Source organism: Lepidochelys kempii, chromosome 7, assembly GCF_965140285.1.
Source record: "Lepidochelys kempii isolate rLepKem1 chromosome 7, rLepKem1.hap1, whole genome shotgun sequence".
Classification (NCBI taxonomy): Eukaryota; Metazoa; Chordata; order Testudines; family Cheloniidae; genus Lepidochelys; species Lepidochelys kempii.
In genome coordinates, this window is record NC_136386.1 from 65,695,292 (window position 1) to 65,716,829 (window position 21,538).

The 21,538-nt window shown below is 46.2% G+C and overlaps 1 protein-coding gene across 1 annotated transcript in view; it reads right to left on the minus strand.

Annotated features, from left to right (window-relative positions):
* Nucleotides 1–21,538, minus strand: part of LOC140915319 (uncharacterized) — a 102,265-nt gene that overhangs the window by 18,664 nt on the left and 62,063 nt on the right. The window contains exon 3 of the mRNA XM_078853927.1: nt 8,391–8,445. Coding sequence (XP_078710053.1) covers nt 8,391–8,445 — 55 coding nt within the window. The remainder of the gene's footprint in view (nt 1–8,390; nt 8,446–21,538) is intronic.

Below are 21,538 nucleotides of genomic sequence, written 5' to 3' on the forward strand. Positions count from 1 at the left end.
TTCCTTTCTTTAGAGTGAAATTGACTGGTGGTTGCTTCTTGTTTCCCTTCCCCTTGTTTTTATATTGCACCACTGTAGTCATTTGTCACTGACAACCTGCTGCAACGGTAGGAGGATCAGCAAGAGGCCAGGTCAAGGATATGAACAACTAGATACTCCACAGAGACAGGACGGAGCAGCTGAAAGACCGAGGCAGTAAGTGTAAAGATGCTGCAAAGGAAGGTAATGCAGCATCTAAATGCATTGCATTGGGTCTCATGTGAGAGCCAAGATGTGCTTGTACCGTCCTCCAGGCAGTGCTGCATGGCTTGATTGTTACTTCTAGCATGTGCTCTTTTGTGAGCAGAACAGCTGGTCTGTGGAGCTGTGGTCTGGTCTGTGGAGGAACCTCCAGAGGATAAGCTGAGGAACACCCAGCTTCTCTTCAGGACAGGTAATATCTGTCCTTCCCTGAGGATAGTATATGAGCTTGAGGGAGCAGATGAGAGCTCGGCCCTGTGAGGTCAGAAGTCCTGTCAAAGACTGTGGATGGGTTGAGGAAGGCCCCTTAGTTCCAGCTTGCTGCACACACTGATTTAGAAAAGCCATCTATAGGGCCTAGGTTTGGACTACACCAAGGATGAGGGACTCTGGATCTAATTCTGCTCTTGATACATCAGTGTCTAACCTTCCATTGTCTTCAATGGGAGCAGAATGGATCCTTTAGTCTACTATGGATGCATAAGACTGTGGTGACCTTTGGGTTAACCACATAAGGAAGGATCCAGAATAAAATTCTGTGCTGTGCCTACACCTGAAAGCTGCTCTCCATTGGCCATTCTATCTAGCTGCCATTTTAACCCTGGCAGAAGAAAAGAGATGCCAGCATGGCAGACAGAGGAGAAGGGATGGCTCTCCTTATTTCCATACGGACCCTTTGTAGTGAGCTGCTTCAGCACCGAGGATACCTCAGATTGGCTGTGTCAGACACTGTTTTATTTCTCTGTCCATGCTGGCCAAAGTGACGTCTGGCAGACGATAGTGCTTTTTTAAACCAAAATCTAATTATTTGCTCACTCTTTTCCCCCCTTCCCTTAACCTAGGGAGATTTTATTTGACGGTCTTTCTCCCACCTTTTGTCTGCATTGCCTATTTAGACTGTAAACTATTAAAGGCAAAGGGCTGTCTGTCACTATGTGTATGTACAGTGCCTAGCACAATAGCCCCCGTCCAAGACAGGGATCTCTTGGCACTCTTGGAACATGAATAATATTTAATACCAATATTACAAAATAGGTAGACATTGTAAACCGATTCTAGCACTATGGGGTTGATTCGAAGCCAACAGAGAGGCTCCGATGGACTTCAGTGGGTTTTGGATTAAGCCTTATATTTGCAGAACTGTCCTACAGTGTGCTAATTACTCTGCATTTTTCCAGCTCCCTATTTCTTCATTACCTAATACAGAAGCTTCCCCTTGTCTTCCTTGCCAGAAGGCTTATCTAAGGAATTAAAAAGTGAACAAGGCTGCATTCTTCTCATTGACCACCACCCAATCTCTGACCATGCTCTAGTGACCAGCTGTATGGGACAAGGCTCTGTCTGATTGGCTAGTCATTGTCTCTACTGAAATGCTGCTAGATTTAATCGGGAATGACATTGTATTATAATCAGGGATCCTAAAAATCCATTTGTGATGGAAAAATGTGGCATTTGTATTTTATACAGAGAATCTTATGGTTTTTTCACAAAATTTTACTGAAAGTACCAGTGTCACTTATTCAATGCATGCAACCTCCCGTTCTTGTGGTTCATTTTTGAATGCACTTTAAATTTACATTGCTAAACATACACCAATAAATGGCTTCTAGCATATAGCGGTTACTCAACAGCATATAGAGGTTTGTGTTTTAGTGCACCTCAAATTTCACTTCAGCCTCCAGATGTGAGTAATTAGTTATGAAAAGATGCCAAAAACTTTAAAAAATCACCCCTAAAGACCGCGTCACTGAGTTTGGCAAGGATAAATTTAACGTTGATGGTAATGTGCTGTTCTGTATTGTGTGCAGCAAGACTGTAGATGATGATCAAAGGCAGACCATTGTAGAAAGTTTGGGCCCCTTACTGAATGAGGGAGGCAACCTAGTGACAGAGGATGTGGAAAAAGCTAATGTACTCAGTGCTTTTTTTGCCTCTGTCTTCACGAACAAGGTCAGCTCCCAGACTGCTGCGCTGGGTATCACAACATGGGGAGTAGGTGGCCAGCCCTCTGTGAAGAAAGAGGTGGTTAGGGACTATTTAGAAAAGCTGGACGTGCACAAGTCCATGGGGCCGGACGCGTTGCATCAGAGAGTGCTAAAGGAATTGGCAGCTGTGATTGCAGAGCCATTGGCCATTATCTTTGAAAACTCGTGGTGAACGGGAGAAGTCCCGGGTGACTGGAAAAAGGCTAATGTAGTGCCAATCTTTAAAAAAGGGAAGAAGGAGGATCCTGGGAACTACAGGCCAGTCAGCCTCACCTCAGTCCCCGGAAAAATCATGGAGCAGGTCCTCAAGGAATCAATCCTGAAGCACTTACATGAGAGGAAAGTGATCAGAAACAGCATGGATTCAGCAAGGGAAGGTCATGCCTGACTAATCTAATCGCCTTCTATGATGAGATTACTGGTTCTGTGGATGAAGGGAAAGCAGTGGATGTATTGTTTCTTGACTTTAGCAAAGCTTTTGACACGGTCTCCCACAGTATTCTTGTCAGCAAGTTAAAGAAGTATGGGCTGGATGAATGCACTATAAGGTGGGTAGAAAGTTGGCTAGATTGTCGGGCTCAACGGGTAGTGATCAATGGCTCCATATCTAGTTGGCAGCCGGTATCAAGTGGAGTGCCCCAAGGGTCGGTCCTGGGGCCGGTTTTGTTCAATATCTTCATAAATGATCTGGAGGATGATGTGGATTGCACTCTCAGCAAATTTGCGGATGACACTAAACTAGGAGGAGTGGTAGATATGCTGGAGGGCAGGGATAGGATACAGAGGGACCTAGACAAATTGGGGGATTGGGCCAAAAGAAATCTGAGGTTCAACAAGGATAAGTGCAGGGTCCGGAAATTAGGACGGAAGAACCCAATGCACCGCTACAGACTAGGGACCGAATGGCTAGGCAGCAGTTCTGCGGAAAAGGACCTGGGGTGACAGTGGACGAGAAGCTGGATATGAGTCAACAGTGTGCCCTTGTTGCCAAGAAGGCCAATGGCATTTTGGGATATATAAGTAGGGGCATAGCTAGCAGATCGAGGGACGTGATCGTCCCCCACTATTTGACATTTGTGAGGCCTCATCTGGAGTACTGTGTCCAGTTTTGGGCCCCGCACTACAAGAAGGATGTGGATATATTGGAGAGAGTCCAGCGAGGGGCAACAAAAATGATTAGGGGTCTGGAACACATGACTTATGAGGACAGGCTGAGGGAACTGGGATTGTTTAGTCTGCAGAAGAGAAGAATGAGGAGGGATTTGATAGCTGCTTTCAACTACCTGAGAGGTGGTTCCAAAGTGGATGGTTCTAGACTATTCTCAGTGGTAGAAGAGGACAGGACAAGGAGTAATGGTCTCAAGTTGCAGTGGGGGAGGTTTAGGTTGGATATTAGGAAAAACTTTTTCACTAGGAGGGTGGTGAAACACTGGAATGCGTTACCTAGGGAGGTGGTAGAATCTCCTTCCTTAGAAGTTTTTAAGGTCAGGCTTGACAAAGCCCTGGCTGGGATGATTTAATTGGGGATTGGTCCTGCTTTGAGCAGGGGGTTGGACTAGATGACCTCCTGAGGTCCCTTCCAACCCTGATATTCTATGATTCTATGAGAACACGTGGAAAGCGCTAAACACAAACTGAATAGAAAAAAAACAGAAACAAGAGGCTGAAACAGCAGAGCCAGCAACAACAGTAAAGAAACTGTAAATATATCAATCAAACATTGTGTTCAGCTGATACCTATATTTATTGTGTCTAGGGACGCTCAAGTTCCACGTTTCATTTTAATCATGGAAAAAATGTGGATTTTTTTTTAATCACGGAAAACTAGAATCGCTGACTATGACCTCTGTCGCACACCCCTATGAAACCACAGCAGCGAAGACATAAGACAAGCCTCGTATTTACACTGCTGTTAATCAGGAGTAACTCTATTGGAGCCTATGCTTTTGCACTAGTGTAGAATTGGTGTGTGAGAATGGTTTTGTGATTTTTAAAAAAGCCTGTGACTTCTAACAATCCAGAAATCAGGCAAGGCATATGAGGAAATACTATCTAAGAAACAAAACCATCTATCCTGACTGGCTGTCATTAACCTTCTCCCAGACTGGAAAATGTCCTCTTGGCTAAGATATCACATGCAGGGTTGGACCTCATTTACTATTCCTGATGAGAAGGGATGTCTTCCTATTATGAGTCAGTTTGCTCATCCTTAATTTGTTTATAAAGAACTGGGATGGAACGTTCTGCAGTGTCTGCGAAATACTGACAATTATTTCCCAGTGACATCACTACTGGATAGCATGTCTCTTTTATGGTAGAGGTACCAGTATGCAAATTGCTGACCAAAGGAACAGGTGGCTTTTATAGCCTGAATTTTTCCAAAGGACTTGGGCAATGCTTGTATGTAATCTTCAATTAAATTTAAAAATTATTATGTTTTAAAAAATACTACAAACAATAGACCAGTTGTGCCCTCAACTGCATGGCTGTGTGCCTTTTATGCCGTGCCACTGGGTAGTCTGGGCCTGGGGTCCAGGAAAAGAGTGGGCATAGCAGAGAGGGGGACAGTGCCTTAGATAATAGAAACATTCCAAATGGTTATCTAAAGTACAATAAATCTCAGCCATTGCTGGGAGTCGACCTGGTTAATTTTGCGGCCAGCATGTATGGCTGGATTGTTGCCTTGCAGTACAACGCAAGTAAGGGGCAGCATGTGGTTGTATTGCCCCAGGAGCACAGCTGGAACTAAATTGTGACTTGAGAGATTGTGTCTCTCCGACACAATCTGGTTCCTGCTTTGTGCTTTGCTCTCAGGATGAAGAAAGTTGCATCATCCCTGTTGCTGGCACAGATTATGTTTCTCTCTTGTGCTCAGTTTGGTATGCAGAGGAGCCAGACCTCTACCCATTCCTCACCCATGACTGTTCACTCCCTGCCCACCTCCATGGGGTGGGGAATGGCCACTTGATGGTGGCTGCTCTCCCCATGGTCTGGTCATGCAGGAGAGCTAGGGGGCTCCTAATCCCCTTGCATAGGCATGCGGCCAGGCTCACGATTGAGCCTCCAGGGAACCGAGCCACTTATAGAACAGGAGTACTCAAGAACCAGCAATATTTAGTGTGTCACATTAGTTGCACCATGTTATCTCCCAATGTAAAAATCCTTCCGTGTCAGTACTGCATGACTCAATGCAGTGGGCCAGTGGGGATAAGAAAATGACCCAACCAAACATGTTCACTGAAGCCTCTGAACTTTTTCCCATTCAAAGCTATCAGATTCTCAAAGATACCTTAGCTAGGCTTTTCTGTAGCTATCTGTCTCAAGTCCGTTGTGTGGCAGTGAAACAAACACTTTTTACTACTGAATTGGTGGTTAAGTACAAAGGAAATGAGCTCTTTACTTACAAAACCAAGACATCATTTATTTTTTTGGCTGTGCCAATGGAAATTCTACTGTTTTTTGGCAAATAAAACTACCCAAGATTTAGGCCATTTTAAGTTGTAATCTTATATCTAATGTATATGAGCATGTAGCTTCATATAATACACTATTGCACGTTTGTGTGTTAACAGAGTAATGGATCTTACAGAACAGGAAGTAATGAACACCAGGCTTTCTGATATTAAAATTGAATTGTTTAGACTCTCAGTCAACACCAAATTCAGATCCCACAGCAATGGGTGCCTTAGGAAAACCTATCTAAGCTAAAAGAAAAGGAGGACTTGTGGCACCTTAGAGACTAACAAATTTATTTGAGCATAAGCTTTCGTGAGCTACAGCTCACTTCATCGGATGTGTTCACTGGAAAATACAGTGGGGAGATTTATATACACAGAAAACATGAAACAATGGGTGTTTTCATTGGGTGCGTTCAGTGAGAGTGATGGTGTGAGCTGTAGCTCATGAAAACTTATGCTCAAATTTGTTAGTCTCTAAGGTGCCACAAGTCCTCCTTTTTCTTTTTGCGGATACAGACTAACACAGTTGCTACTCTGAAACCTATCTAAGCTAGTCTCCCTTACAAGATATTGGAAGCAAAATCACTGCATATCTCAAAAAACAAAACAATAAAATCCCACCCGCAAACTCTTAGGCACCTACATAAACAGGCATCCTAAAAGGTATTTTGAGGCAATCATTGATGTATATCAGCCATCCCTGTTAAGCTTTGACTGTCTGCATAGTGGAGAGACTCAATAAATGGGACAGAATTTGGAGGAAGGAAGCAAATGACTTTACTGCCTGGAGAAATAGAGCTTTGAGGAAACACTTAGAAGAGTAGACATGTAGTGTGCAGCTTGGCCAAAAAATGACTATGCAGATGTAATAACTACACAGGTATATGAAGGCTGTAGGCACCAAGGAGGGTGACGATGTAGTGTGGTCTGAGGAGGTTGTAGAACTTTCCCAGTAGAGACTTTCCCAATTTTATAGTAGCTTTTGGCTGATACTCACGTGTTCTTTTATCATGTCCTGTTAGCTATAAATCAATATCATCTCTCCCAAATGGGTAATTCAGTTGTTTGTTTGGCTTATAAAAGTTGAGAAGACAGCAGCAAACATGCAGTGTTGGCTGGTTTATATGATGTCCTGAAGTAAAAAATATGCCATGCTTCTTGCTTTTATATTTTTAAGGCGGGGGAGACATACTGAGTGTTGTTCAGTTACTGAAACTGATAGAGAGAGAGAGTGAAGATTGTGAAGTGCTCGGATACTAGCCAGGATAGGGTAGGAGGGGAATGGTGTTTACAAAGTGCCACACATACCTATGATGCTATTGTCCACAGTTTATATAAAGGTATGAGAACCTGAGTTAAGTTTGCGGCAAATGACAGCAGCTGTATTTCAAGCAGGTCTCTACCATATTTTTGGGTGTATATACAAATAATATGTGAAGAATAATATGGGGCAAATGTTCAGTTCTGTGAGTGCGCTCTGCATATGTACATTTCTGCAATATATATTGATGAACCACTAATTCATAGTGCAAGGATCACTAAACTTTCTGTTACTGTTGATTTAGGTTGGATTCAAATAACCCACAAAGGGCCCAGTCATTAAAATTAACTTTTAAACTAAACAGAATGTTGGAAAATATATTCCACGTTTTGATTGGCAACTATATTGGGTATCATTTCTAAAGGACTGCCTGGCCACCACACCATAAGTGACTTCACATGTATGAAATGAGAAAGAAATGCAGCAAAGATGCCCTTGATGAGGCCCTGGAAATGCATCTGTAAATTAAATATTTTAGTTTATAATAGCAATAATGACCTTGATGCCAAGTATTTCCTAGAGATTAATGAGCAACTGGGGTTAATGGAATCAACTCCTCCCAACCAGTCATTAATTCACAGCAAATGCCCCAGACTTTGATCATTAGTGCTAAAAACAAAATCAATTTTACATGGTTTTGGGCACCTTTTGACCAGCAAAAGCAACAATAAAGGGACTTAATTTTGAAAATGACCTTGTTAGTCTCACTTATCAGCTAGATTTTCTCTGTGTGTTTCCTTCCTCTGCCCCTTAAATAGCTTCCAGGTGCAAAACTAGCATGCCAAGTTTTAGCGTGCTATGCTGTGAAAGATCTGGTTTATTAAATCCTAAAAATGGAGTTTTATAATGAAAACTTAACAGCCTTTTACATGGAGCATTCATAGGTTCCAGAGCTGTAGGGATGACGGTCCTAAATGGCTTTAGAGATTAAATGATTAACATTGCTACTCTCAAGTGGCTTTGAATGAATTTGATTAACTTCTGAAAAGTCGTCATTACTGGGCATGCTCTGCAGCTGTTTTACAAACAAAGTGCAGGTAGATGATGTCTCAGACTTTGGTCGTGCAAACACTTAAGCCCATGAGTATCACGCTGTCTGGAGTGGCTCATGACCATAAGTGCCACCCTCAGGATAGACTGTCAAGAAGTAGAGGAGAGACCCCAAACTTAGTTGAATGTTCTATAATTAGATTTCACCAACCCAGTAACAAATGTGAATTCCTAAAGCACTATTGCAATTTTACCATGGAGTCACAGACTGTCCCCTTGGGCATTCCAGTCTATCTTGCCACCCAGGCAAGCTGGACTATGTGATAGTTGGTTCCTATACATTGAAGACGATAAAATATTCAGGTTGCTCCCAGTCTCAAGAGACTAGTCACTTACCCCAGGTCAATTTGTACCTTAGATCTCTCATCACAGACAATGCTCGTAGCCAATCCTGTAACAAAGTAAAGATTTATTAACTAAGAAGAGAACTGAAAGTTATTACAAGGTTAAAGCAGGCAAATGTGTATATACGCAAATGAGTTAGTCTGTGGTTTTAAAAGGTGAATGTTGTAGAAATCTGTCAGCTCTGAATGTCTTTTAGGGCTAATCCTGGTTGATGCGGGGGATCTCTACTTCTGTTTTGTAAGCTCCAGCCCTTTCAGAGTCCAAGCAGCAAAAGAGATGAAACATTTTCATGTGAGCTGTTTATTTCCTTCTTCCAGAATTCAAGCTGATGGGACAAACCCTTTTGCACATAGCCTCTTCATGATCTGAGGGGGCAACTAACAAAGTCTCTGTATTGTGATATTCCACAATGGTCCATCTAGTTTTGATAGCCCTTCTTCATGGACATGTGACCATCCATCCAGACTGGGTTTACAGTTTCAGAGCATACATTTGTTAGTTATAAAGCAAAAACTTAAATATTAAGTAATAAAGATATTATAAGTGAGATTAATGCATACAGCAATTTACAAGCATTTCATAAAGTCTAAACACATAGTTATTGAACTTGTAACAATCTTAACCATACTAATATACAGGTGAAACAGAATGGTATCCGGCAATGAATTTGTCAGTGCTCATGAAGCCTAAAGCCTTGGCAAGAGCTGGCACCTGGTCTGCAAGCGTCACAATGAGTGTGGGATCAGGTCTTAAGCTTCCTCAAACACAGCTCTGTCAATGCATTACATCTTGATCCAGCAGCAAGAGACCTGCAATGGTAGAAAGGATGTTCTTTTGCTTAAGGCACAGGTCTAGGACTCGGGAGATCTCGGGCTAAACTTCCTAGTGTTCCCTAGGAACACTTGAGACCCCTAGGGCCTGATTTTTCAGAGGTGCTGAACCCACACAATCCCAGTTGATTGAAAGCCCTAGAATTAGGGGATACTTTGGAAAAATTTGGGATAGGCCTCATGAAGTGTGACTAGAAGTGAAAGTGATAGGGAAAAAAACCCAGAAAACGACCCTATAATCATGTAAAGCTACGCTGCTGTCTTTTTTTTCTATGCTTATCTGTCCTTTCTACTTTGTTTATGGATAGAAAGAATGTGAACTGTGTGTAACCTGCACTCCCTGCTTTTGGGAAGAGAATTCCTTATACAGATAAGCCTCCATGCTCGTACCTACCCCAGAACTTCAAACAGACTGGGTTAACCGGTTCGAACTGGAAGAGATATCACAATGTATGTTGAACCAAGCTATAAAAGCTCATCCCTGTTCTTTGTTCGGGGCTTCACCATTTTCCTCTGAAAAGGAATTGGTGAGCCCTTCAGCTGTCGTATTTGCTAGCAATAAAGTGCCTCACTTTATCAAAGAGCCAAGACTCTGTGTTTTGTTTGGCTAATACAGAAGTCCAGGGAAGGCTACCCTCCTAACCCTAGACGGGAGGGGAACCCTTTTTCCCTAACAATTTGGGGGCTCGTCCGGGATCGCCTCTTCTCCGGACCGGTGGACGGTCAGGACTCTGAATCCTTCTTGCCGGCACCCGGGTTGCTTTAACCCTGAAGGCTTCCCGTCTTGCTTCCACCCGCCGCTTCGGCGAAATAAGGCATCCCGAAGGCACTAGGGTCCGGACCTATTGGTGAACACCGGCCGGTGGGAACTTGGTGAGTTCTGAATTTTTCCTTTGTGATTGTCTAGACAACAGCCGGGGGTCCCGTCTTTGGGAAAAGATGGGGGGGGCGTCCAGTAGAACTGTTGATCCTTCTACGCCTCTGGGCTATATGTTAAAACATTATGATAGGGATATCAAGGCCTTACAATCGGATGGCAACAAAGCTTTGTATAAGTTTATATTTTTGTGTCAAGGTCCCTGGGTGGGAATGACGCAAGACGACCCGGAACCAGGAAATCGCTGGCCAGGGGAAGGAACATTTGAGTTACATAACATTGTTCAATTACGAAAAGTATTGTATGATTTACAACCGCGGCAACTTAAGTATTCTGATGTATGGATAAGGGAGGCCGAACGGCGCAAAAGTGCCAGTGTAACTACTAGTTTACGTGCTGAGGTAGAAAAACTTAAAGCCATGCGGCCCCCACCATACAATCCAGAATCTAGTCATGCTGACCAGAAGCTAAAAACGTCAAGGTCTATTTATCCCCAACTCCCATTGAAAGAAGCGGGGGATCCTATACCATTGGAAGAATGTAGCTGGCTATGGGGTGGGGTACCGCAGCCTGACCCTGATGCACCCACGCCCCCAACCGGGGAAAGGAGCGGTCCCACTCTCCCACTAGCTACCGATACCCCCACAATTAACGCAGAGCGGGGGGGCGATCCGGAGGCTGGCACCTCTACCAGGGGGTTGACACGTCCTGATCCGCGACACCCCAGTGATGCAACCCCTGCAAAGACCCGGTCTCATGGTTCTCTAGGCACCCCTAAGGCAAAAGTTCTTGGAGCTGCAATAGCTAGTGCAGTCCAAATGCCTATGCGACAACTGCCGAGCGGTAGTGGGGGGACACAGATGGTGTATGTCCCTTTTACCAGCACGGATCTAATGAATTGGTCATCTACTTTTCCCTCATTTCGACAGTGTCCGGAAGAATTTATTAAAAAGTTAAAGGGTATTTTCACAATGTATAATTGTAATTATGACGATGTGGAAATGATTTTAAATCAAGTGCTAAGCGAGGGTGAGAAGGAAACGGTGTATAAGAAAGCTAGAGAGACGGTGCAAGGCAGGGCGGCTTATCCGCAAGAGAAACCTGAAATGGATTGGGATGTTCCAGAGACCGTTCAAGAGTGGGATAAAATGAGAAAGCGAATCTTAGAAGCATTAGAGGATATGTCTAAGCCTGTGTATGATTGGGGAAAGGTAGATGCATGTGTTCAAAAGCACGATGAGCACCCAGGGGAATTCTTCCACCGCCTTTGTAAGGTTTTGAAAAACCACGGCGGCTTAGATCCAACCTCCCCTGTAGCGAAAACACAAGTGATCGGCCAGTATGTAAAAAATTTATTACCATTCGCTCGGAAGTATGTGTGTAGTCAACCAGCTTATGAAAACAAAATGCTGGAGGAGGTGGTGGGGTTAGCAGCCCATGCCTGGAGAAATAGGAAGGAATTAGACACTAGGAGGTCCGAAAAGCTCCTTAATCTGCAGTTGCAAGGTTTCCAAGACGGCTCTCGGGGACGGGATGCAAGCCGCAGGAGGGGAGGCTTTCGGGGACGAGGCGGAAGAGGAGGCAGCTCTACCCAGGGATGGGGATCACAAGGTCAGAGCTTTCAGCCACGGCCCGGGAGGGCAGGGCCAGATGAGTGCCGGCGGTGCCGACAAAAAGGACACTGGGCTGCCCAGTGCCCAAATTACCCCCTCCAGCCAGCTGACCCTCTTATGCAAGCCTACCAGAGGGTACAGGAAAGGGGGGGAGAAAAAGGAAGTACTGATTGAAAGCTAGCCGCCCACAATGCTTCGTCCCCCTCGCCAGGAACCCCCTCCGCTTCTTGGACAGTGCAGTTGGATGCAAACCACCCGGAGCTTCCAGTTGTGGTGGGAGGAAAAAACTTATTCAATGTTAATTGACACCGGGGCAGATAGAAGTACTCTACAGGACCCCACCCTTCCTACCACTTCTGCAACCGTAAAAGCTATAGGCGTTGGTGGCACCGTGTGCGCCCTTCCTCTAACTGCGGAGCAAACGGTCCAGCTTGGCCCGTTATCAGAGGATCATAGCTTTTTAATTGCAACTTCCTGTCCTGCAAATTTATTAGGTAGAGATCTGTTATGTAAACTATGAGCAACTATAACTTGCAGCCCGGAGGGGCTATATCTCTCAGTCCCTACTTCGGTCCCTGAAGCTACGGTAATGGCATTGTTAGCCACTACACCCACCGCCCCCTTTGTCCCTGCTGAGTTATCTGATATTCCTGAAGCATTGTGGGCCTCGGCGTCCACTGAAACTGGACTTTTAAAGTCAGCAGAACCGGTGTATATCAATTACCGTACAGATATCCCTCTGCCCCAAAAAATGCAATATCCATTGCCTAAAGAGGCCATAGAGGGCATTCGGCCAGTCCTACAACAGCTTTTAACTCAAGGAATCATTAAGGAGGCTACCAGCCCTTGCAATACACCTATTCTTCCTGTTAAGAAACCCAAGCCTGGCCCCGATGGCAAACCGGTTTACCGTTTCGTGCATGACCTCCGACTGATTAATGCTATTGTGATCCCGAGAGCTCCGGTTGTTCCCAATCCAGCAACTATTTTAACTGCTATTCCCCCAGGGGCTACTTATTTTACTGTGATTGATCTGTCTTCAGCATTTTTCAGCATCCCTGTGCACCCAGACTCACAGTTCCTATTTGCCTTTACCTTTGACGGATGTCAATACGTATGGACCCGCCTCCCTCAGGGCTACAGGGAGAGCCCTACCATCTTCAGCCAGTATTTAAAGCGAGATCTGGACTCTATTTCGTTGACTATGGGTTCTACTTTGATTCAATACGTTGATGATCTGTTATTGTGCTCTACAGCCAAGGCTGCCTGTGTACAGGACACTCGAATCCTTCTTTTTGCATTGGCCAAAAAAGGTCACAAGGTGGCACTCTCCAAGCTACAGTTTGCCCAACCCGAGGTGGAATATTTGGGGCATCGTATTTCATATGCTTCTACTGCACTTACTCAGGACAGGATTGAAAGCGTTCTGAGTATGCCAAGGCCTACCACTAAAAAGCAACTCCGCCAGTTACTGGGAGCAAGTGGCTATTGTAGAGCCTGGATTCCGGCTTATGCGGAGTTAGTGCACCCCCTCACCGATTTGCTGCTGGATTCCGTTCCCGAACCCTTACCATGGACGACTCTACACAACAACGCCCTTACCGCCCTCAAACAAGCATTAACTTCTGCACCAGCCCTGGGCAGACCGGATTACGCAAAGCCTTTCACCTTATTTTGCCATGAACAATCTGGCACGGCGTCTGGTGTGCTAACTCAGTGGGCCTGGCCAGCGACCGGTGGCTTATTTTTCGGTCCTTCTTGACCCAGTGGCTCAGGGTCTTCCGCCCTGTCTCCGCGCTGTTGCGGCTGCCGCTGTGTTGGTCGAGAAAGCTTCGGGGCTTACCTTGGGCCACCCTCTTCTAGTTCAAGTGCCTCATGCCGTTGCAGCACTTATTAATCGTGGATCCACGCAGCACCTCACAGCAGCCAGACTGACCAGGTACAAATTGGCCTTGCTCGCCAATCAGGCTGTTACCCTACGCCGCTGCGAAGTCCTGAATCCTGCAACCCTTTTGCCTCTGCCTGAGGATGGGGAACCTCCTAATTGTCTCCACGTGGTGGATTTGATCTCCACGCCTCGTCCTGACCTCTCTGATATTCCATTGCAGAATCCTGACCTCCAATTATTTTGTGATGGTTCCGCCTGTCGGGACGAGTTTGGGGCCTTACGAGTTGGCTATGCAATTGTTACCCTGATGGCAACGCTTGAAGCGCATGCCTTACCTACACAAAAGTCAGCGCAAGCAGCAGAACTCGTGGCGCTTGTTAGGGCCTGTCAATTAGCTGAAAACAAAACTGTGGCCATCTATACTGACTCCAAATATGCCTTTTCGGTATGCCACTCTACTGGACAACTTTGGAAGCATCGTGGGTTCCTTACCTCCAGTGGCTCTCAGATCTCCCATGTTGCCTTGATTTCTGCCTTGTTAGAGGCTATTCAACTTCCTGCAGCTGTTTCGGTTACACACTGTAAGGGCCACTCCCGCGCCTCGGACGAGGTTTCCAAGGGAAATGCTGCAGCCGATTCGGCGGCCCGTCATGCTGCCCTCTGTGGGGCTCCAGCCCCTTTTCCTTTTTTGGCACCCCTGCTACTGCAACCAGTGATGCCAGCCGTTTTGCTCTCTGCCCAGCAGACGACGCCCCTGGCCGAAGTTAGCCGTTGGAAATCCATTGGATGCCACCTAAATGAGGACAACCTCTACGTCAGCCCGGACGGTCGTCCGGTTCTCCCAAGACAACTCCTCCCTCACGTTTCCCAGGCACTCCACCTGGCCTCGCACCTGGGAAAGGGGGGATTAGTGGCTCAAATGGAGAAGTTGTTTTTTGCTCCGGGGGTCCATGCAGCTGCGAAGACCGTCACTGCACAGTGTGAATTGTGTCAACGGTACAATCACCAAGGAGCAGTCAAACCACAAGCTATGGGACATTGCAAACTGCCTGAGTACCCATTTGCTGTGGTCCAGATGGACTTCATGGACTTACCACCAGTGACAGGACTAAAACACTTGCTTGTCCTGGTTGATCTTTTTTCAGGGTGGGTTGAGGCTTTCCCCACTCGAAGGGCAGATGCAGTATCCGTAGCGAAGTGTCTCCTCAAGGAGATAGTGCCCCGCTTCGGGATAATGACTCGTTTTGGAAAGTGACCAAGGCCCCCATTTCACTTCCCAAATTATTCAACACTTAGCAAAGGCCCTCGGCATAAAACAAGCCTTGCATACCCCCTATCATCCACAAAGTTCAGGAAAAGTAGAAAGGGTGAATGGGCTGATAAAAACCCAATTGGCAAAGCTATGCGAGCAGACTGGATTAAAGTGGCCTGAAGTGTTACCCATAGTGTTAACCAATCTTCGTAATACACCCCATAGGAAGCATTCGTTGACACCGTTCGAAATTCTATTTGGCCGACCCTTGCCGATTCCTCTAACCAGTGTAGACGGGTTTGCCCCAGCAAAAACTTCATTAATGGCTGGGCAAGATAAGTTGGCGGGTTATTGTCGCATGTTGCAAGATGCCTTGAGTGATGCATGGGCCAGAGTAAAAGATGCCCAACCTTTACCGCTTGATACTTGTGCGCACTCTCTTTTTCCAGGAGACTTTGTCTGTGTTAAAATCCATCGAAGGAAGCATTGCCTGGAACCAAGGTGGTCGGCCCCGGCCCAAGTCCTTCTGACTACTCCAACTGCAGTGAAGGTCGAGGGCATCGATAGATGGGTGCACTGCAGCCACTGTAAAAAGGTTCCTGCTCCAACACCCCCAACGACTCCCATCACGACCGCCGCTTCTACATGAACTGGGTACCGGTCAATCAGCGGAATCAGAAGCAGTTACAGAACTCTGGAGTATTAGTATACTGTTACAAATATTATTTTTTTTAGAGTTGTTACTAGCTGGTAGTGTTTATAATGTATGTATGGCTATGGGCGTTAACCTGGACCTCTGCCCTGGGGGGTTGGGATAAAAATACGTTTCTACAATTAGCCCAAAATTTAACCAACGTATGGAATGTTAGTGACTGTTGGGTGTGTTCCCACTTCTCTTCCCATTCACTGCAAGGGTTCCCCATTTTGCCGGTTCCAGCGCTCCTCAATTCTTGGCAAAATGGTTTGGCGTGGTACGGCCAAAAGGGAAAAAGGGGAAGGGGACCCATAGATTTTAGGACCTGGATCCCGAACCATCGCCCAGACTTGCTCGTTAAGGCCCCCTTGTGCGTAGAGAAAAGGTCGCTACACACCCGAGGCAAAACTACTCTGGGAAAATACCCGAAAACCCACTGTGAGAAAATTCTAATTTTGGGAAACAATGCAAGTACTACTCTTTTGCTGTATCCCAATGGTACTGAGGTAGCCAACTATGCCCGTGCTGGAGGCTATGTGGGGTACATTCTCAGAGAAAATGCGACTCAATTTGCCGGCCTTACATTATGGAAATGAGGGGGAATAGGACCCAATCCTGATGATGCTGCATCCCTGGTGGGACGATTGCAGGAAGTATCTCAGAACTCAGGGGGCAATAAAGGCAACTATAGCATAGTATTAGGAGATCATCACTTATGGTGGGTATGTGGCACTTGGGCAGGAAAGTCAGTAGGTAACTGAGCAATTGCTTCATGTCTGGGGTGCTGGGTTAATTCTTGGGGGGGGGGGGGGAAGGTAGAAGAAGAGGTAGTACCCCTGACAGCTAGGACAGTCACACTTTTTCAGTGGTTCTTTCATTGGTCCTCCCTTTGCCCTCAGCTCTTACCTGTGGCTCCAAGTAACTGCTGTTACACCACAAGGGTCGTACACTGGGACACTACTTCAGCTGGCAGGCTAAACCAGGTAAAGGATAACCATGAGCAGAAATGCCTACGCCCAGTGCATTAGGACTATATAGTGACCCTGTGGAATCACTGTAAAAAGTTGGGATGATAACATCAAATGATTGCATTACACTTTCAAAGCACTCGTATCAACATTCATTTTTAAAATATATTTAGTGCCTCTGTCAGGAAGGTAAGGAAGTAGTATTATTCACATTTTGCAGAGCATAGCCTGAGCTGGAAGGGGAGGGATAGCTAAGTGGTTTGAGCATTGGCCTTCTAAACCCAGGATTGTGAGTTCAGGGATCTGGGCCAAAAAAAACCTGGGGATTTGTCCTGCTTTGAGCAGGGGGTTGGACTTTCTCCTGAGGTCCCTTCCAACTCTGATATTCTATGAGAAAGGGCAGCTCTCCAGTGCACAAGAGAATACAGACGATGCATTATTTCCTGTCCATGTTAGCCCGCATCAATAGTCTTCTGAGTGGCACGGGCATTGGATGCTGCAGAAGTCTCTCCCCTTCAGGGAAAAAGCTATTCTGTTGTGTATACTTAGATGTACTGCTCCGGTTCCATGGTGAGGTAGATAGAATCATAGAATATCAGGGTTGGAAGGGACCTCAGGAGGTCATCTAGTCCAACCCCCTGCTCAAAGCAGGACCAATCCCCAATTAAATCATCCCAGCCAGGGCTTTGTCAAGCCTGACCTTAAAAACTTCTAAGGAAGGAGATTCTACCACCTCCCTAGGTAACGCATTCCAGTGTTTCACCACCCTCCTAGTGAAAAAGTTTTTCCTAATATCCAACCTAAACCTTCCCCACTGCAACTTGAGACCATTACTCCTTGTCCTGTCCTCTTCTACCACTGAGAATAGTCTAGAACCATCCTCTCTGGAACCACCTCTCGGGTAGTTGAAAGCAGCTGTCAAATCCCCCCTCATTCTTCTCTTCTGCAGACTAAACAATCCCAGTTCCCTCAGCCTCTCCTCATAAGTCATGTGTTCGAGACCCCTAATCATTTTTATTGCCCTTCGCTGGACTCTCTCCAGTTTATCCACATCCTTCTTGTAGTGTGGGGCCCAAAACTGGACACAGTACTCCAGATGAGGCCTCACCAATGTCGAACAGAGGGGGACGATCACGTCCCTCGATCTGCTCACTATGCCCCTACTTATACATCCCAAAATGCTACTGGCCTTCTTGGCAACAAGGGCACACTGCTGACTCATATCCAGCTTCTCGTCCACTGTCACCCCTAGGTCCTTTTCCGCAGAACTGCTGCCTTGCCATTCGGTCCCTAGTCTGTAGCTGTGCATTGGGTTCTTCCGTCCTAAGTGCAGGACCCTGCACTTATCCTTGTTGAACCTCATCAGATTTCTTTTGGCCCAATCCTCCAATTTTTCTAGGTCCCTCTGTATCCTATCCCTGCCCTCCAGCATATCTACCACTCCTCCCAGTTTAGTATCATCCGCAGATTTGCTGAGAGTGCAATCCACACCATCCTCCAGATCATTTATGAAGATATTGAACAAAACCGGCCCCAGGACCGATCCTTGGGGCACTCCACTTGATACCGGCTGCCATCTAGATATGGAGCCATTGATCACTATCCGTTGAGCCCGACAATCTAGCCAACTTTCTACCCACCTTATAGTGCATTCATCCAGCCCATACTTCTTTAACTTGCTGACAAGAATACTGTGGGAGACCGTGTCAAAAGCTTTGCTAAAGTCAAGAAACAATACATCCACTGTTTTCCCTTCATCCACAGAACCAGTAATCTCATCATAGAAGGCAATTAGATTAGTCAGGCATGACCTTCCCTTGGTGAATCCATGCTGACTGTTCCTGATCACTTTCCTGTCATGTAAGTGCTTCAGGATTGATTCTTTGAGGACCTGCTCCATGATTTTTCCGGGGACTGAGGTGAGGCTGACTGGCCTGTAGTTCTCAGGATCCTCCTTCTTCCCTTTTTTAAAGATTGGCACTACATTAGCCTTTTTCCAGTCACCCGGGACTTCCCCCGTTCGCCACGAGTTTTCAAAGATAATGGCCAATGGCTCTGCAATCACAGCCGCCAATTCCTTTAGCACTCTCGGATGCAACTCGTACGGCCCCATGGACTTGTGCACGTCCAGCTTTTCTAAATAGTCCCTAACCACCTCTTTCTTCACAGAGGGCTGGCCATCTATTCCCCATGTTGTGATGCCCGGCGCAGCAGTCTGGTAGCTGACCTTGTTCGTGAAGACAGAGGCAAAAAAAGCATTGAGTACATTAGCTTTTTCCACATCCTCTGTCACTAGGTTGCCTCCCTCATTCATTAGGGGGCCCACACTTTCCTTGGCTTTCTTCTTGTTGCCAACATACCTGAAGAAAACCTTCTTGTTACTCTTGACATCTCTCGCTAGCTGCAGCTCCAGGTGCGATTTGGCCCTCCTGATTTCATTCCTTTACATGCCCGAGCAATATTTTTATACTTTTCCCTGGTCATATGTCCAACCTTCCACTTCTTGTAAGCTTCTTTTTTATGTTTAAGATCCGCTAGGATTTCACCGTTAATCCAAGCTGGTCGCCTACTATTCTTTCGACACATTGGGATGGTTTGTCCCTGTAACCTCAACAGGGATTCCTTGAAATACAGCCCCAGCTCTCCTGGGCTCCTTTCCCCTTCATGTTAGTCCCCCAGGGGATCCTACCCATCCGTTCCCTGAGGGAGTCGAAGTCTGCTTTCCTGAAGTCCAGGGTCCGTATCCTGCTGCTTACCTTTCTTCCCTGTGTCAGGATCCTGAACTCAACCAACTCATGGTCACTGCCTCCCAGATTCCCATCCACTTTTGCTTCCCCTACTAATTCTTCCCGGTTTGTGAGCAGCAGGTCAAGAAAAGCTCTCCCCCTAGTTGGCTCCTCTAGCACTTGCACCAGGAAATTGTCCCCTACGCTTTCCAAAAACTTCCTGGATTGTCTATGCACCGCTGTATTGCTCTCCCAGCAGATATCAGGAAAATTAAAGTCACCCATGAGAACCAGGGCGTGCGATCTAGTAGCTTCTGCAAGCTGCTGGAAGAAAGCCTCATTCACCTCATCCCCCTGGTCTGGTGGTCTATAGCAGACTCTCACCACTACATCACTCTTGTTGCTCACACTTCTAAACTTAATCCAGAGACACTCAGGTTTTTCTGCAGTTTCGTACCGGAGCTCTGAGCAGTCATAGTGCTCCCTTACATACAGTGCTACTCCCCCACCTTTTCTTCCCTGCCTGTCCTTCCTGAACAGTTTATAACCATCTATGACAGTACTCCAGTCATGTGAGTTATCCCACCAAGTCTCTGTTATTCCAATCACGTCATAATTCCTTGACATCACCAGGACCTCCAGTTCTCCCTGCTTGTTTCCAAGGCTTTGTGCATTCGTATATAAGCACTTGAGATAACCTGCTGATAGCCCCTCATACTGAGAATGAGGCAGGAGCCCTCCCCTCACAGACATTCCTGCCTGTGCTTCCTCCCGGTATCCCGCTTTCCCACTTACCTCAGGGCTTTGGTCTCCTTCCCCCGGTGAACCTAGTTTAAAGCCCTCCTCACTAGGTTAGCCAGCCTGCTTGCAAAGATGCTCTTCCCTCTCTTCGTAAGGTGGAGCCCGTCTCTGCCCAGCACTCCTCCTTCATGGAAGACCATCCCATGGTCAAAGAATCCAAAGCCTTCTTTCCGACACCACCTGCGTAGCCATTCGTTGACTTCCACAATTCGACGGTCCCTACCCAGGCCTTTTCCTTCCACGGGGAGGATGGACGAGAACACCACCTGCGCCTCCAACTCCTTTATCCTTCTTCCCAGAGCCACGTAGTCCGCAGTGATCCGCTCAAGGTCATTCTTGGCGATATCATTGGTGCCCATGTGGAGAAGCAGGAAGGGGTAGCGATCCGAGGGCTTGATGAATCTCGGCAGTCTCTCCGTCACATTGCGAATCTTAGCCCCCGGCAAGCAGCAGACTTCTCGGTTTTCCCGGTCAGGGCGGCAGATAGATGACACAGTCCCCCGGAGGAGAGAGTCCCCGACCACCACCACCCGCCTCCTTCTCTTGGGAGTGGTGGTCGTGGAACCCCCCATCTCAGGACAGTGCATCTCATGCCTTCCAACCAGCGGAGTCTCCTTCTGCTTTCTCCCCCCAGACATATCATCTGGTCCACTCTCCGCAATGGTACCTGTGGAGAGAACATGAAAGTGGTTAGTTACCTGTGACCGTGTTGCTGGAACCTGGACATTCCCCCTTCTTCTTCTGGAGGTCACATGTTGCCAAGCTTCTTCACTGGCCTCTTGGCTCCGCTGTGCAACCTGCTCTAAATCTTTAGAGCTTTGTGTCCGTAGAAGCATATCCTGACTCTTGTCCAGAAAATCCTCTAGATGTCCAGATAGTGTGCTGCCCCAGGAGAGCAGAACTGTGTAAATAAGCTTTCTCCTACCTGCAGTCTGGTAAGTCCTGACTCTTGCAGTGTCATTCTTATTGGACAGGGAATTGTTGGGTATGGTTCTAGGTATCCCCTGCAAGCAAAAATCTCACTCCAGATACAATTTTTTAATATGAGGCGCTCTAGCTTCCAAAATGAGCATCTTAACAGTTGGTCGCAATCCTTTGTGTCCCAGTGCTGCAAGCTGTCTGATCTCACGTGGAGAACTGCATGAAGTCACAATGGGAAGTAGCAGGATTGAGTCCTGTGAAATTCTCTTAAGATGCCCACATTTGAAAATTGTGCTCTGTATCTTATCTTAAACTTGAATATGTAGGACATTTAAAAAACTGGTCAAAATTTCAAATAACATCTCTCCATATTAAGAATTAATTGCCTGTGATATTTCACTTATTAAAATCAAAGCCTTCATTAAAAAAACCCACTCCTTTATTAATATGTAAAAAATTAATTTTGTTGCAAAGTGGTCTTATGCTTAAATGTTTCATACTATTTTCTTGAAAAAGATTATGGGTGAAATCTTGTGCCCATTGAAGTCAGTCGCAAAACATTCACTGAC